The sequence below is a fragment of the Melopsittacus undulatus genome, chromosome 5 (assembly GCF_012275295.1).
Source record: "Melopsittacus undulatus isolate bMelUnd1 chromosome 5, bMelUnd1.mat.Z, whole genome shotgun sequence".
Classification (NCBI taxonomy): Eukaryota; Metazoa; Chordata; class Aves; order Psittaciformes; family Psittaculidae; genus Melopsittacus; species Melopsittacus undulatus.
The window spans coordinates 75,897,588-75,914,645 of record NC_047531.1 but is presented as its reverse complement, the minus strand read 5'-3'; the positions used below and the strand labels follow the sequence as shown (position 1 = coordinate 75,914,645).

Genomic DNA, 17,058 nt, shown 5'->3' with positions numbered 1-17,058 from the left:
GTAATGTCATCTGCTCTGCATTTTTTGCTCAATGCTGTACATGTGTCCATAAAGCTTGTGCCCACCTCTGTAAAGAAGTATTTGTATGATTAATTTGTTACCAGGGGGTACCTTTATAAACATTTGCGAATTTAAGGATCCAATGTGTTGATCTAATAGAATGGACAAAATTCAAACGTGTTTGTATGTGGAGAACAAAACCAGGCTGTTACCAACTCTGATTTTTTTTTTTTTCCTTCTTTCATCTTTAAAACAGTTGTTTGCAGGAAAAAAACAGTAGGGTTCTGTGGTCTTTAATGTATGGAGCATCCTTCTATTCCTCTTTAACAATAGTCTTTCAAATAAATGTGCCGCCTGTTGGCTCAGCCAGTGAGACCTGTCACACATACACATGCAAAATATATTTCAAAGAATTATCTGTCATGTAAGGTTTTAAAACTATTTCCCCTCATTGTAACTTTCTGGCAATTAAGGCTACTGATTTACACGATAGCAATTTAATCTATTGTCTTGAGACTCAAACGGATGTGACGTTTGGTTTTTATCTTTCCTTTTAAATGAGCAACAGTTCCTGCTTGTACAAAAACAAGGAATTTCAGACCAAAGCCATTCCAGTCCTGTCTTCTGAAGGAACGTGGAAACGATGGTGTAGTAGGCTATTGGTGGCAACTGGAGGAGTTTCTTGTTCATGTGCAAGAGGAATCTCGCACAGAAGAAGGTACATTCACTTATCATTAAACCAGTGATAAAATTTGTAGAGGGTTATATACTGGCAGATCATACTTGATGGTGTTCTGATTTGTTGGTGGCACCTGCTTTATCACTGCTGGAAACTTCAAGTCTGCAGCTTAGAACAGACTGGGAGGTGGAAGGGGACTGAAGAGTTTTATACCTTCTTTTTTCTTTGCCTGCTTTGTAAAACTGAAAGGTTAACAAGGAAAAGCAATATCTGGTTCTGTCACAATAACACAGTGCATGCACTAAAATTACACTAGCAAGTGTGTAATCTGAGAATAATGCCTATTGTTTTCTTTACCATTACTTTGTAGTCACATTTCCATGCAGTTGCCACTTAGCTATCATGCAGCAGTAACAGCCTTATGTCAGACTGGCCTATGCAGCACTATATTAGACTGAGTTTTATAATGGTTCTTTCTTTTCCTGCCTTTGGTAAATGTGGCAAACCTGGTGTTTATTTACGTGGCTGTGTATTGGACCTACATAATTGACATCAGTAAGAAATGTAAATTGAAATCAGAATTTGTCTTTGCAAAATGTATTCTGATTGTTAATCAGAGGGTTCTTTTAGAGAAAGGTGTGTCTGCTCTCCTGACTGTAGTATATTAAGTATGATGTAGTTAAGCTTCTCTAATTGCTTATCTGACCATTGAAATTAACTTAGATGGAGCTCCCTACAATTTTCATCCATTAACTGTTAGTGTAATAAAGAATGCATCTGTAGTTCACCATCCATCTGTATAACACTCATATCCCATTATTACTTTTAAAGGCCTGGCAGTACAGGAGGTAGTTTATAGACATATGGGGAGCAAAGGCTGATATTTTGATTTACAAAGTAGGAGGCAATACTAAAACTGATTTTGGTGAATGGAAATTTTCACCCTGAGTCTGTGATTTCTGCACAATTTCCTCCCTTTACTACTTGCCACTTATCTCAACCACACCATCACCCTGAAATCAGTGGATCATAAACGTGTAGTTATAATGGTCTGCCAGCCGGATCTGTTGGCTGGTGCAAACCCTATCTATTTTTTCCTCCTGTGGAATTTTGGACAGAATTCAAATCTTGTGCAGCAGAGGTGACTTCTACTGGAGCCAAGTTGGCTGATCCAGTTTGGTGTGCTTCTTCATGTCTGGTTGTCTGATAAATAATGCTGTGTATTGAAAGGCTTTGTGTGTGCAATGTATTAACTCGGGTAAATTGGCATATAAGCGTATGTTGGGTTGCATTTCCTGTGGAGGTAGCCCACATTGCTGAGGGGTGAAAATGGGAACAAAGAATAATTAATCTCCTAGATTACCTAAAGAAGCATGGGCGGGTAACTGAATTACTGTGAAAGTCTATGGATTATTGGTTTATGAAATGTAGAGCCTCAGAATTAACTTTATAAAGAAAATTATGAGTTGTTGTGAGCCAAACAATATATTCTAATCTTTCTCTTTTTGATTTTTGACAGATGCTCCTCTTGGCAGTGGTGCTGACAAACCTACTACAGGCTACTGTAATATCAGGTGGGAAAGCATGTTTATTTTCTGATGTCTAGGAACTGTAATATGCTTTCACTTTCTTCTGTAGATCCTCCCTGCCTCCCCTCCTCACCCATCTAATCCTGCCATCCTGGTTCAGGCAATATTCTCATCACAGTGAAGACATCAATAAGGTTACTGCTTTTGGCCCTTTACCTTGCAACAAGCTCTGTATTGAATCACAGACTCTCTGAAGTCAGTGATGCTTGGCTGAACAACCCATGTGACTTGTTCATGCTGCCCTATTCATGCTAAAATAAATAGGTTATCCTATTCATTTTAATGGGATTGCAGGCAGGTACAGATGAACGAATGCATGGTGTTCCTAAAAGAATCAGCACGAATTACCCATGCAAGGTTTGGGCAGGTAGTAGTAAAGCAGAAAAGCCATTTCACTAATGCATATGATAATAATAAAATCTGTGCTTGATTCTGTGCACTGTCATACTGTCCTAGAAGCTAGAGCTGGAGGTTCAGAACATGCAATGATCAGTGACGATGAATTCCAGCAGATAAATTCCTGAACGACAAAATGATTGTTTTACATTGCAAGTTGTGTTGTGTTTTGATATCCAGGATCATCAAGTTCTTTGCTTCAGGAGACATCAGGTTCCCGTTGCAGCCTATTTGGGAATGATCATATCAAAACTTTTGATGGTTCTTTCTACAATTTTGCTGGGGACTGCAGTTACCTCCTTGCTGGGGACTGTCACAAGCGCTCCTTCACACTCTTAGGTGAGTCTGAGCAAGATACTAAGAAGTAACAAATGTAAAATGTGTGATATGGCATTGTATTTGTGCCCGGTTCCATCACTGAGAAGAAAAGACAAATAGCTGCCCTTTGTCAGATAGGATGGACCACTGCATAAAAGGATCTTTTTTGTGGTTTGTTCTGTGTGGTTTGTTTCATGTGGTGTTTTAATTTTCTTAGGTATGAAAAGTAAGGAAAATTTGTCACTTTGGCTTCAGTTACCCCTTGGTAATACTGCTCCCACATAATTAAGCTGCCAAGGAATGGAGATTTTCTTACTGGCTTTTCTAAAGAGGGAAAGTTAGACCTTGTTTAATTTTGATTTTTTTAGAGGAATGTGGCTGTTAATGCTGAGTACGACAATAAGAACTATACAACCCCGTAGAATTAATTGCATCTGTGTGCTAAATCCCCCCAGTGAGAAAGAATCCCATCCTACAGGACAAAAAGCCTTTGAATTAGTATGAGTCTCTGCAGCATTACTCCTGGGGATGGGCAAGAGATATGAAAACCAAAATTGTGTATTACTCTCACCAACTCTTGGTAGATATTCTAACAGCAGTTCTGTATTAGTCATAGTTTAAAATGACTCTTTGCTGACTGCAAGTAAATTGAAGTAAACTGATCCCATCACTCTGAAAAGCAACCATACACAGAATTAAGTAATTTTATTCTTCAACTTGAACCACTTGGTAAAAATTTTTTGTATGTAGAACCCACCAGCATATGAATTGATTACAGTATTTCATGTGATCAAATAAATCTTAAAAAACCAACAACCCAAACCAACAAAATATGAGCAGACACTTAGTGTTTATATTGAGCACATAAGCGTGGCATAACCTATTTATGATTCCTATCTTAGTGTATGTGTATGGGTTTGTTTCGATTCTAGGTAACAGGCGTGAAGTGCAATCTGTGTTGCTGAGTAAAGTGTCCAGGTCTGGACAGAGATAGCTACCTCAGCAGGATGTCCAGAAGGGTGCCATTGCAGAAGGAACTGCTGTAAAACCAAAAACAGACAATGGGCAAAAGCAGAGAAAGGATTGTGTCTGAACTCTCCTGCCTCTCTTCTTCCTCAGAGCCTAAGTTGTCTTCATCCCTCTGTACTGCTGCTTTTGAAAAAAGCAGAGCGAGTTCCCTGCCTCCCCCCCCCCCCCCCTTGACATCCACCTCTTAAAGGCTAGTTGAGATGATTAGAGAGCTTATCAAGAATGAAGATATCCAGGCTTAGTTCTTCCATAAATTCAATGGATTCAGTCTCCTTCTCTTACCACTGAGCTATGCATTGGTTTTGGGAGGAAACAAGGAAGAGAAAGAGCACAGCAGATTGTTGGGCTCTTCTCATGTGGAAACTCCTCCAGTGTGCATGAAAGGCTGAGGCTAGACAGTGAGAGTGTGAGTCCATAGCCAGTGCCAAGTCACATGCTTGCCAGTGGCTGATGCCAGCCCCAGTCCTGGGGCTATCTGTCCGTTTGACATTAAGCAACTATGGTATGAAATGCATGGATGGCTCTTGAAAATCTTAGATGATATAGTCCTAACTCTGCAACGTGTCACTTACAAGTTGTCCTGCCAAATCCTAGAGCTAACAATATTTACTTATGTCTCATCTCTTCAGGTGACTACCAGGATGGGAAGAAAATTGGTTTCTCTGTATATCTTGGAGAATATTTCAATCTTCACTTCTCTTTAGATGGAGTTGTGACGCAAGAAGACAAAAGGTACCAGTGGGAACAACTATTCCAGGAGAACTCGACAATGTTTTCAGTGTGTCATATTCTGAGAAATTCCTATTTTTCTTCACAGGGTTTCCATACCTTTTGCTTCCAATGGCATATTTATAGAGAAGGAGGCAGGTTATTACAAAATATCCAGTGATGAGCATGGCTTCATGGTGAAGATTGATATCAGTGGGAATATTCAGATAATCTTTCAAGAAAAGCACTATAATAAGACCTGTGGGTTGTGTGGCAACTTTAATATATTTCCTGAAGATGACTTCAGAACTCAGGAAGGTAAGACTGCGATTAACTGACTGTATTTTAATATACGCTCTGCACACTCTTCCTGATGGGTGATTCAACAATGACTTTGTTGATCCAGCAAAATGTTTCTACATGTCAGGTACCTCATCTTGATGTACTGAAAAGCTGTCTAAGATCTTTCATCTTCCTTTCTTCTCAAAGGAATTTGCTGTCGTATCCCATTCCTGAGCAAAACCCATACGTCTGAATTTAACACTTTCAGAAATCTTGAATGTAGGAACACAAAGATAAAGCTACAGGCTAAAAAATGTATAATACAGTGTTTGGAGAGGCGGACTAGGAGAAGACCCAGCAAAAAAGATGTAAGGAATACTCATTGATTCCACTTCTAATTTTTCATGAGTTAGACAACTGGGAGTACGAATAGTGTTGCAATAACAATATATTAAATTCTGGAGGTTGCTACTGGCAGGTTTGTACTTGTATTTGGCATGGGATTCTCTTCTATGAAGTGGTTACCTTTTAGTGACATTTCCCTGTCTATGTGGGCTGTTGGACTGGAGGTGTACCCTATATCACACCAATTCCTATTAAGAGCGAGAGACAGGACTGCTTTTGCTGCTCTATACACCTTTATGTGAAGTCTGCCAGTGTGGGTGAAGACTAAGAGTTGTGAAAAAACCCTGAATATGGCTTTGAAGGACTGATCTTAGTACATGATGTTTGAGAGTGTTTTCTAATTTTTGCACTTGAAAAGGAAAGGTTAAAAGTAAAGTTAATTAAACATTAGTATGTTAAATTGATAGTGTAGAGTATGTATTAAAAACAAATGACACACAAAATAGAAATGGAGACAAAGCAGCTTGGAGAAGATTGCTTCAGAGAAGCAAGATGTGTTTTACTGACAGTTGGGAAACACGAGCATAGCCTCAATGTACAGAAAAAAAACTCTGATTTCATAGTATGTTAAAATGATTGATCAGTCCTTCAGCAGTGTAAATAATAAGAAACAAACTCAGCTCACAGAATTGAGGGCTTGGGTACCTTGATGTCGGAATGTGTTGAGATCTGAAGTTTATATCTTTTCAATGAGACCAGAAATAGGAGTGAGGCTATTGCAAAAAGCAGGAAAAGGGAAGGAGACTGTATTGCCTTGGACTCTTCAAATGTAAAAGGTTCTTTCCTGCTTAAATGTGATTCATGCTGTATTTGTTTAACATGCCAGAGACTGTATCCTCCCTCTTAAGAAAAACAGTGCTTTCACAGCCACAGATTTGTGAGTGTAAGAAAGTACATGACAGGGTCATTGCTTGGAAGAGCTGAAAAATAATACAGAAGGTGACAGAGAACATGTGTAGCTCTTCCTCCTTATTGAGGAAGGCCCTTACTTCTGTAATCTATATGGACATACAATTTGGTGCTTTTAGTCTGAAGAATAGCCATATCTCGGCAATTCTGCCTTCTTTTCCTCTCTGATACAATAGACCTTTTGTTTAAACTATTTTTGAAGGAATTAGGATTAGCTATGGTTTAATTTGTTGTATCAGTGAGGAAAGTCACTGTGCCCACACATTGTCCCCTTGGCAGCACTGGTGGGGTGGTTCATATGAACATTTCTCAACTTGCTCCAAGTAAAACCAGCTTTTGATTAATCCAGTTCCTTTGAAACTGTTGAAGCTAACTTTCAGATGAGGGGCAACTGGGAGCAGCCGGGAGAGGTAATATTCTTTCAACAAAAGATCTTGGCAGACAATTGCTAGCCTATGAAGCAGTTTACCTTTTCCTTTCCACTGCAGTTTCTATTTGCTCTCCATTTAGCCTGATTAGATCTCATGAAGGTCAACCCAACCCAGGATGTGAACTTTGTGTCATAACTTAGCGATCTCAGGGCACTGAAGTGTTACTTTGCGGGTGCTGGCAGGCTGAACTCTCCTGTTGATGTGTCCATTGCTTTCTGTTAAAATCTGGCCATATTTTGGTTTGTCAGATTGGGCCCTGAGTTCTAATCTGTTAGATACATTTCTGGGCTGGATTTGTACTGATAATAAATACAATAAGGTCTTTCAGGTTCAGAATAATGTGCAATGGAAGCATAGTGGACAAAGGGAAAAGACAATGATCTAATGTTGCCAAGATTATGAGCTCTCATCTGGAAACCCCTGGTTTGCAGATCTGAATGTCAGAAGCAAAGGAAGAGAGATGATGCTAGAGGTTATCAGGTATTGTGCTATAGTCAGTGAGCTTGTGAGAGAGCTTAGAAATGTTAAGCCTTCCTCCATTTTTCTTTTTTTAAAGGCTCCTCAAGATGTACTAGTCCTTAAACTGCTTTGATTTAGACTGACATGGTAGACTGTCTAGTTGCTAATAGGCCTGGCCTGGTAGGAAAGCCTATAAAAAATGCTGTAATGGAAAGAGATCAGCAGCTGAAATGTCATCTTCTGTCTCTCTCAGACACTAGCTCACACATTTTAAAAGCTAATGCAGGACTTGTGTATCATCTTGTATCTGCCTGCATAGAAAGAAACTCATGTAATTTGATAACCTATTTCTAGGGCTTCTCTGTGGCACCAGAGGACCAGATCCCAGATTTGTGCAGAAGTGAGTTGTCATGGATAGAATCTAGTCCATAAACTCTGTATTTCATGAATCATAGAATCATAGAATGGTTTGGGTTGGAAAGGACCTTAAGATCATCTAGTTCCAACCCCCTGCCATGGCCAGGGACACCTCACCCTAGACAGTGTCACCCAAGGCTCCATCCCACCTGGCCTTGAACACTGCCATGATACGTTTTTGTCACAGTTTTCAACAAAATGGTAATGCTTATGCTGAAAAGAAATAAATCCATAATTTTTCTATATTTTATATGGAAAAAAAAGGAAAAAAATGACCTACCACAGGGGTTAGTTTGCTTTGTTGCTAAGAAAGTGGCTTATGATACAGAACTTCATTAATTAGGTGAGACACTAAGGAGACCCTTCAGTGCCCTCAGATGGGGCCTACAGGAAATCTGGAGAAGGACTTTTCACAAGGGCATGTAATGACAGGACATGGGACTTTAAGATCATTTCCATTAGACATTAAGAAGAAATTCTTCACTATGAGGGTGGTGAGGCACTGGCACAGGTTGCCCAGAGAAGCTGTGGCTGCCCCATCCCTGGCAGTGTTCAAGGCGAGGTTGGCTGGTGCTTGGAGCAACCTGGTCTAGTGGAAGGTGTCCCTGCCCATGACAGAGATTGGCACTGGATGATCTTTAAGGTCCTTTCCAACCCAAACCAGTCTGTGATTCTGTGATATTTGGATTGTTTCTGGATGGCGGAGAAATACGAAGCAAAGCAACTGCTCTCTTACTGGACATTAGCAACTACAGTGAGTAAATAAAGGAGATGTGAAGGAAAGGGTGTTTAAACAATGAACAGTGAGAAATAATTTTGTTTTCTTATGGTATATTTATAATCACTATTATTTATCCAATCACATGTTACTGTCATGGCACTCCTATGATTCCTCACTGTGTTTTGGTGTGCAGACGCAAAACTGATAGTCTGGTGAGAGGATAACACATTGCTTCTGGATACATTTTTGATGCTCAGTTAATGGAGGCTTAAGTGATGTGACTCAAACTATGATACCCTTACAAATGAACATGGGTAGAACCAAGCTTTGAACGTAGTGGCCTTAGGTAGTAGTTCTTGAACCTAAAACAAAAGTTCCCAGTAGGTTTCAGTGTTGCAGAAACACATTGTCGTTCAGAGGATGGGGTGCTGAGTCACTGTCATTGACATAGTTTGTTACTAAATTAGCTCATCCTGCAAAGAAGTGCTCATGTTCTCATGACTTACAAACAAGATTGAGTATTTTGTATGTAGCTGCTTGTTTATTGGATATAGCTGTAAATACATGCCAGCTTCCCCTTGACAGTTTGTTCCCACACTTTCAGTGTTACTAAAACATAGAGTTCTCAGAAGCTTTCCAGGGTTTGCTTGTTTGGTTTTCCCCTAGAACCCCATGAAGGAGTTAATTTCTCCTTTTCTTGCCAGCTAGGCTCTGGTCCTATATAGCCATGCTCTGGATGCTTCCAAGACTTGGTAATTGAACAGGCTTTGCTTTCTGGCATCATAATACACTTGTAACTGATTGCCAGTCTTTTCTTATGAAAAACATGAAATTGAGTCCTTTCTAGATGCTCAGATATCTGTTTGGAAGCCTTAAGGCATTTGAATGTCTCACGGTCATCTTTATGAGCATTTTACAATTGGGGATCCAAAGGACAGGCCAGAAGTCATGACTCCCCTAATACTATAGAGAAAATCGGGCAACTTGATCCTGGTATCTCCTCAGGGCATGCACACACGTGTAAGGACCCAAAACCCCATAGCCTTGCATCACGTTAGTGATCCAAGGGAATGTTCTTACCCTGTAGAATGTGTAAGGTAATTTCTCCCCAGTGAGAGACACTGCAGTGCAAGCTCCTAGAGCTTACTGTGTGCCCGTAGCCTCAGTTTTTGCCTAGTACTCTTATCAGGGAGCTAAGAGTGATATCACTGTGACAGGTGCTTGGATGTCTAGGTCATCATAAAATCATAGACTGGTTTGGATTGGAAAAGACTACTTAACATCATTTAGTTCCAATCCCCTGCCATAGGCAGGGACACCTTCTACAAGGCCATATCACCCAAGGCTCTGTCCAGCCCGGCCTTGAACACTGCCAGGGATGGAGCATTCACCACTTCTTTGGGCAACCTGTTCCAGTGCCTCACCACTGAAGTTTATTTGTACAAAAGAGCTCATTCAAGTCCAACACAGGGATATTAATCCATCATTTGGTTATTTGTACATGTTAAACACTCTTAGCATTATGGGGAAAAAAAACCCAACCCAAATTAATCCAGCATCAGTCCCATTATGTTTTTCTTGGCACTGGCAGGAAGCGTATTTCTGGGAATCTGTCTCCAAATTACAAAGACGTTAATGATAAAACAATGCCCATGGCTAATTTTGGATAAAGGCTTGATATTCTGAGCCTGCTCCAGCTGTCAGCAACATATTCCAGCCATTTAAGCTGCTGAAACAGAGAATATATGATGACACTGGAGAGTGACAAGGAAAAAAATCAGATGTTTCAGCTAATGTTTTAATTCCAAAAGTAGTATAATTGCATGTGAATGAATGTGCAACTTCCGTGTGTGGTACCTGTTATCAGAAGCTCTTAAAGCATGTTATAAAGTCACAGGTATGTTAGTGCAGATATTTATCTTTTTTTCCTCCTAAAAAATTTAGCTTTTCATCAGTCTGAATGGTTTGGCATTTTAAAGGATATCATTACTTTGATTTTAGGCAAATTTATGTTTGGCCTAAGTAAATGATCTTATTTTCTTTTTTGCATTTTAATTTGAAAGCAAAGGGACACGGAGAATTTAGCTGTTATTTACCAAGTTAGACATTTCTGTTTTGAGGAGTGTGCCTTCATCACTGGGCTGTAATTTGAGGTGTTTTTTTCCCTCTCTTGTGTTTAATAGTACTAATTTTATATTCATTGAACCAGAGAGGACAGGAAATATTAGATAGCCCATGACTTCAACATTTCATAGCCAATGACTTCAACTTTTTGTATCATTCATTTGGGCCAAACTATGGTTCAATATTTGGTCAACTTTGCCAGTAGTTTTGCTTGCCTGGAACCCTGTACAAAACCACGTAAATCTGTGTAGAAAAAAACTAACTTCAAGACAAAACAACCAACAAACAGAACCAAAACAAAATCCAAACCAAAAAATCCAAAGAAAAAGCCAGAAACACCCTTCACCCCTCAACAAAAGCCCCAAAAAATTAAAAAAAACCCCAAACTCAAACAACAAACCCTAAGCCAAATCAAAAAGGAAACAAATAAAAAGCCCAACAACCCCCTAACAAACAAAACACCCTATTGCTTGGTAAATAACCAAGGTGTGAAAGTTTATGCACCTCTGCTGACAGTATTGTAAATCCCTGCACAAATTCTTGCATGTATTTTACAGATGAGCTAACAAACCCTGGAAAGAGTTAACCTGATGGGCCTATGGCCATATGGAAAATCTGGAGGAGGTCCAGGGAAGGAGGTCAGGGTTCCTGCCTCCCACTCACATACCTTGAGTGCAAGGTGGTTATTGCTAATGGTTCCCCTTGCCTGACCATCAGTCTCAAAGTAAACAAGCAGCACAACAGTTTCAGTTTTCAAAAGGAACTGGTGATTTTGGGACCCAGATGTCACAGTGAACACTAATTTTTCTGTCAGGAGTGAACATCATCTGTGTGAAAATCAGATAAGTGGAAGCAGCTGCTCTGATCAGGAAAGAAAGAAGTTGGGAGAAAATGGGTGTGAAGTTATGTCCAAAACATGTCAGTGTAGTGTGTGTTGTTTGTTTGTTTGTTTGCTTGCTTGCCTTGCAGCAATCTCGTTTTAAAGTCATAGTGCCTCTCTAGCCCTTTATGAGTTGCCATGGGTCACTTAAGGCTACATTAGACAAGTCACAGGAAAAACCACTGTTGGCTGATGTGGCTGACATCTTTTAGGTCATTACTATTGTAGCTTTTTACTGTCCTCTGTTGAAGAGACTTGCCTGAGGCAAGACCTCAAGCTATTGAGCAAACTCAAATCGATCAAGTATTGCCTGTTCAAAACAACCTGTAGCTTGATTTAAGGGCCCCAGGACTTTGCAAGGAGGAAGAACTGCTCTGGCAAGTTGTTGGCAAATCACTTGTACCTTTGGAAATGGCTGCTAATATACAGATGGGTGGTGGCAACAAGAGGGTTTGAAAAGCAGGCTCCAAAAAAATGAACCCCAGTAGCCCCACAAAAGATTTGAATTGTTATTTATTTATTTATTTATTTAAAAGATAAATTAAAACCCAGGTGACCAGCATTTCAGGGCCAACAGTTGTCCCAACCTTCAAATCTTAACTTGTGGGTGAATGAGGATCTTGGGGTACCTACCAATGGGAAGCTCAGCATGGATGTGCACTGAGGCCAGAGGAACAGTACTTCAGAGTGGAGCCCATCTCCCATTACATATAGCTGTTGGTGTATGGCTGAATTAGTGCAAATGAAAGGGAATGCATTTAATCTGACATCTTGCTTCTCATCAGACTAGATTTCATTGTTACACTAATCTCTACAATCTATAGTAAGCTAAAGAGTTGTCTTCTTGTTTTTCTTTCCCTGTGCTCAATTTTGGGGGTATAGATGAAAATTTCATGCCTTTTACTGCTTTTCCCTGTGATACTTTCCTTGGTGACTTCTTTCTTTGATATCTCTTGCTGGCCTAATGTATGCTACATTTATAAACCCCCAATTTCTAGTGTACAAAAAGTCTACTACAGGCTACTGGCTTTATTACATTTGCCTTAGCATTCCTAGTGTAAACTACCCTTTAGGAACATTTTTAGAGTTCAGTATATTCTGTGTGTTTGTACTTAACGTAGAGCAGGTAGCTCAATGACAATTTTATTTGATATAAAATTATATATTATAAAATATGAAATATAAAAATATTATGTAGATACATTTGGGAAACATTTGTTATGTTTTACAGATACAGTCAGGATCACGTGTCAACATACTCTCTGCCTAAGGTCTTGGGTATTGTTTTAAGAACGGCAACTGATACTCTCGCATGCAACACAGCAGGGTTTTAAAAAGCAGTGTTGCAGAACTGAGAGTCATTAACTGTTTTGCAGCAGGAGCTCACAGAAGGAAGCAGAGGTAGTCTTTGGATCAGCCATGCCATAAGAGGCAAAAGGGGTAGGAGGGAACATTCCCTTTCTGGGAGGATCCCTCTTCTCCAAATGATGGAGAAAGAGAAGTAGAGAACCTGGTTTGCATCTCCCACAAAGTGCCAGCCATACAGATTACTTCCTTTGGTTTTGGTTTTATGCAAAATGGGTGCAAATCCTGCCAAACCTGGGTGAGGAGCTGCTTGTAATAGGGCAGAGGAGCTGTTTCAGGACAACTTACACAGTAAGATCGTGGTCCACAATTATGGTGAATGTAAGTTCCTTTGCACACAAGGTTTAGTTTCAGACAAGAGAAAATCAAGGCTACCTGGAGTCAGGAATGCTAATACTTTCTTTGGTTAGGGAGAGTAGTTTCATTTTGTTTGCCTCTCTAAGATGTCTTGTATCTTACTGGCAACTTTTTAATAGTACAAAAATGTGTACATATGCTTAGTGCTCTGCAGATTATAGCTGACCAGCAAATGACTCCTACCATGTTCCTGCAGGTGTGAGAAGTGCTGGGAGCTGCTTTCTGCAGGCTTTAGTCTGGCCTTGAGGTCTCTGCAGGAGTCAGTCCAGATCACTGAAAAGGGGTTTTCTACAGTCAATCTGTTCTGGAATAGAAATTAATTTGATATGACAGATTTTATTCCTAGAAACAGATTTTGTAGTTTAGTGGTGGCCTTGCAGTCCTGAGGTAATGGTTGGACTTGATGATCTTAAAGGTCTTTTCCAACCTAGTTGATTTGATGATTCAGCAGACTATCACAGTGGTAGTAGCCAACTATGACTACTCCTAAAAAATTTGTGTGCTTCTCCTGTCCTTCATTCACAGGAACCCTTGTGGCAAACAGTTATGACTTTGCTAACTCCTGGGCTTTGCACAGTGAAAACAAGCAGTGCAAGAGAGTGCAGACTCCAAGCAACACCTGCAACATTTCATCTGAGATTGCAGAGAAGGTTGGTGCCACAAGATACCATTCTGGTTTTGGTCCTCCCATGCCTGAGGGCAGCTTGCCTGCCCTGTAACAGAAGAACACAAATGCTTCCTTGTAATCCGTGTCTGCACCTACCGTGGTCCTCCCACAGCAAGTGATTAGGATGCGAGGTGCAGGAGATATGTGTTTTGGGTCTCTGAGGTGCAGTGTGGTCTGAGATAGCTACGCTGGGCACTGCACTGGAAAAGGTGCATGGCTCCTCATCCAACTAGTTAACTGTGGGGCTGGTGGTGGCTGTATGTAGGTTGCTGCTGTGGTGCATCAGGATCAGGTGCAGGGCGAAGGTTGAAGTAACACATCCGCAGCATGCCCTGTGATGTCTGTGTGTGTTTGCAGTGTTTTCATGAGCCAGTGTGGGGCTGAATGCAGGATTCAGCTGTGTGCCTGCAGTTCCTGAGCTCCCTGCATACTCTGTCTCAGAACAGCAGAAGGATTTCTGTACTGGGCTGCCGGATGCTGTAGAGAAGTGACCTTGGAGACTGCATGTTATGATTGATGTCTTTCTTACATGCAGCATTGAGAAAGGAACAGTTTACTCACTAAGTTAGTGAATGCAATTTTTCTACCCTACTGCACCCTGCCTGTCACTCTTCTTTCTAAAACTGTAGTACCTATATACCCCTCCCTCCCAGCACACAAGCATCAAATGGATAAGCAAAGAAACCAACAGCTCATTTGAGCCTGAAGGGTGAGTTGCTGCCAAAGAAACTTTGGTACTATTTGGGAAAGGTGTGTTTAAGTTGTGGCTGTAGAATGAAGTAGTCAATTCCCTTTCTGATTCTGCAATTGGGAAGCAACAGTTCTGAAACCTCTGTGAGCACCACCACCACAATGGTATTTGTGAATGTGTTGCAGTTCATATACTTGGGAGTCACCAGAGTGGTGAGGTGCTTCAGCCAGGCTATTTTTTGTCTCTGTAGATGTTGCAAAGGCTCTGTGCTTTTTCCCTTGCCAGAAGGAGGAGGTTCCTTCAGCTATGCATATAATGGTAGCTCTGATTTGCTGAAGAAACACAGAACTGCTTGTCTCAGCCATCTCTGTGACCCTTTTTGCTGTATCAACCTTTTTCTTCTCCTCTTTTATAAGTATAAACATGTTCCTTGTTTTCCTTAGGCACAGGGTGAACACACACAGATAGTCACTTTCAGAGAGGAAGGCTACTTGTAGGGGGGAAAGTAGCTTTGAACATGCACTGACTGCATGTGGTATTGCAGGTTATGACTGTTATGGTAAACTGAGCCTACATCCATTAAGGGCTTGCATCTGATCTCATGTATTCTATAAATCAGAATAATATCGTGGGTGTCAGGTTTAGATTTATGCCAGAGTAACTGAGGCCAAACTTTAGTTGTCGGTTTCTTGCTATACAGGACCTGTAGACTGATACTTGTTGAACCAAGCTCAAATAATTTCTCAGGAGTAGTGGCACTTTCTGGAACATATCTGCTCTACAGCTACTTTGTGTGCTGGTTTCCTAGTTACCTGGAAAAACCTGACTAGGACAAGCTTGCAAAGTTCTGACTCTGTATTTCCACTACACTTTTGGATGGGGATATATATATTAGACGTGTTCTGAAATGCAGTGAAGCATGCTCCATATCTTCAGTCTTACATCCTGCACACTTGACTGAGGAAACAGAGCAGTGATTCCAGGTTGGAAATCTGCAGCCTATGTTTCTTGTCTGAGCTGAGGTGGTGTGTCGGGGTGTTCCTGTCAGGGACAGCACTGATTGAACAACTCACTTGAGTAGTGGTGTGAGGTGCCAAGGGGGTGACCAAATCATGAAGGGTTTCAACCTGGTTAAGATGTCTTCTGAGGGACAAGCCCTACAGCAGGGTTAATTCTTATGAATGGTGTTGGCCACTGGAATTTTACGTGTTCAGGCAAGTTCAGTGTTTAGAAAATGTCAACATTGCAACTGAAGTCCGGGAGAGGCATGCGGGGTGAAATCCTGTCTGATGGGTAGGCTGCAACTAATGTGAGTTTTATACAGATTGTGTTAAATATTGATGCTTTGTTGGATAAAGTTTGCTCTCCCACAAATGGGACAGAATTATCTTCTCTCTCATGTGAGTTCATGAGCTCACAGCATTTAACATTGGCTTAATTTATTCATTGTGCAAGAATAAACACAGCACTATTAATAGAAGACCAGCCAAAGGAGCGCCTTTTGAAGAATGTGGGCCTTTTTAATAGCCTGCTTTGTTTGCTTGCTTCAGCTTCAGGAATGTAAATCTCTTCCATCTCCCAGCCTGCCTCCCTCACTCCTTCCCTCCCTGCCGGGCGGTCAGCTGCTAGGTGAGGAAAACAACAGCTTTGGTTCAGTGTGCTCCTCCCACTCCTGTCCACCCACTCAGGGTAGATCTGTGGTTTACTTTGCCCTCTCTGCCCCCCACCACAACAGCATCCTTGGAGAAGTGGCTTCTGACTTCTTTGCAAGTGCAGTGAAGCCAAAAAGCGCTGTTGCTGTAACCTCAAATCATAGAAAACACAGGCAATTTCATATCCTTTAATAAGGAAGAGCTCTTGTTTTGATTAACAGCTCCATGTATCAGCTAAAGGTCTTGACCCAGCTCACTGCTGTTGCTCTGGTCCACTCCCTGCTCTCCACCTCCAAAACACATACACACTTCCACATGTTTGACTACTGCTCTGCCTGTAGATATGGTTTCTTCTCAGATACTGTATTCTAGGGCAGGAAGCAGCTTTTCATCTGCATGATGTAGCTGCCTTTTGGCTACCTGTCTTGTGACCCACAGAGCATGCCAAACTGGGGAGTGCTGGAGGGAGGGAGCTGCTGCCTCCCTTCCATGCCCTGCCCTCTCTAACTGCCATTTAGTTACTGAAACGAAACCTGAGACCACAAAGAGATCTCTTTACCAAAACCGATCTGTGTTGTCTGTTTTTTTCCACCACATGATGACCTAGGCTACATGTTCAATGAAGTACTGCCTAATAGGCTTTTAGATGACTACTAGCATGGTAGTCATGTTAGCATGGCTAACATGGATCTTGAAGTATAAAATGGAGTGACATGGGTAACTATAGTAATAAGGCAGCCTTGAAAATAATATATATGTTTTAAGGCATTTTGATTGATTTATGCATTCTTAGATATTTTTTAGATTTCACCTCTAATAGAAATGGTGCTTGGAGGCCACAGTTCACTGTATTCTTTCTTTTTAGCTTTTTTTTCTTATCAGGAAACTATACCTGTAATGTGTTAGATGTGAAAATAATTGAAAATAGAATTCAAATAATTCCTGCTTTTGCTGAAACCCAACTTTTCCTGCAACTGAT

General features: G+C 40.8%; 1 protein-coding gene across 1 annotated transcript in view; it reads left to right on the top strand.

Moving 5' to 3' along the window:
• Nucleotides 1–688: 688 nt before the first annotated feature.
• Nucleotides 689–17,058, top strand: part of VWF (von Willebrand factor) — a 131,688-nt gene continuing 115,318 nt past the window's right edge. The window contains exons 1-6 of the mRNA XM_034063101.1: nucleotides 689–718; nucleotides 2,199–2,253; nucleotides 2,845–3,003; nucleotides 4,641–4,743; nucleotides 4,829–5,037; nucleotides 13,595–13,719. Of these exons, the coding sequence (XP_033918992.1) occupies nucleotides 689–718; nucleotides 2,199–2,253; nucleotides 2,845–3,003; nucleotides 4,641–4,743; nucleotides 4,829–5,037; nucleotides 13,595–13,719 (681 nt within the window). The remainder of the gene's footprint in view (nucleotides 719–2,198; nucleotides 2,254–2,844; nucleotides 3,004–4,640; nucleotides 4,744–4,828; nucleotides 5,038–13,594; nucleotides 13,720–17,058) is intronic.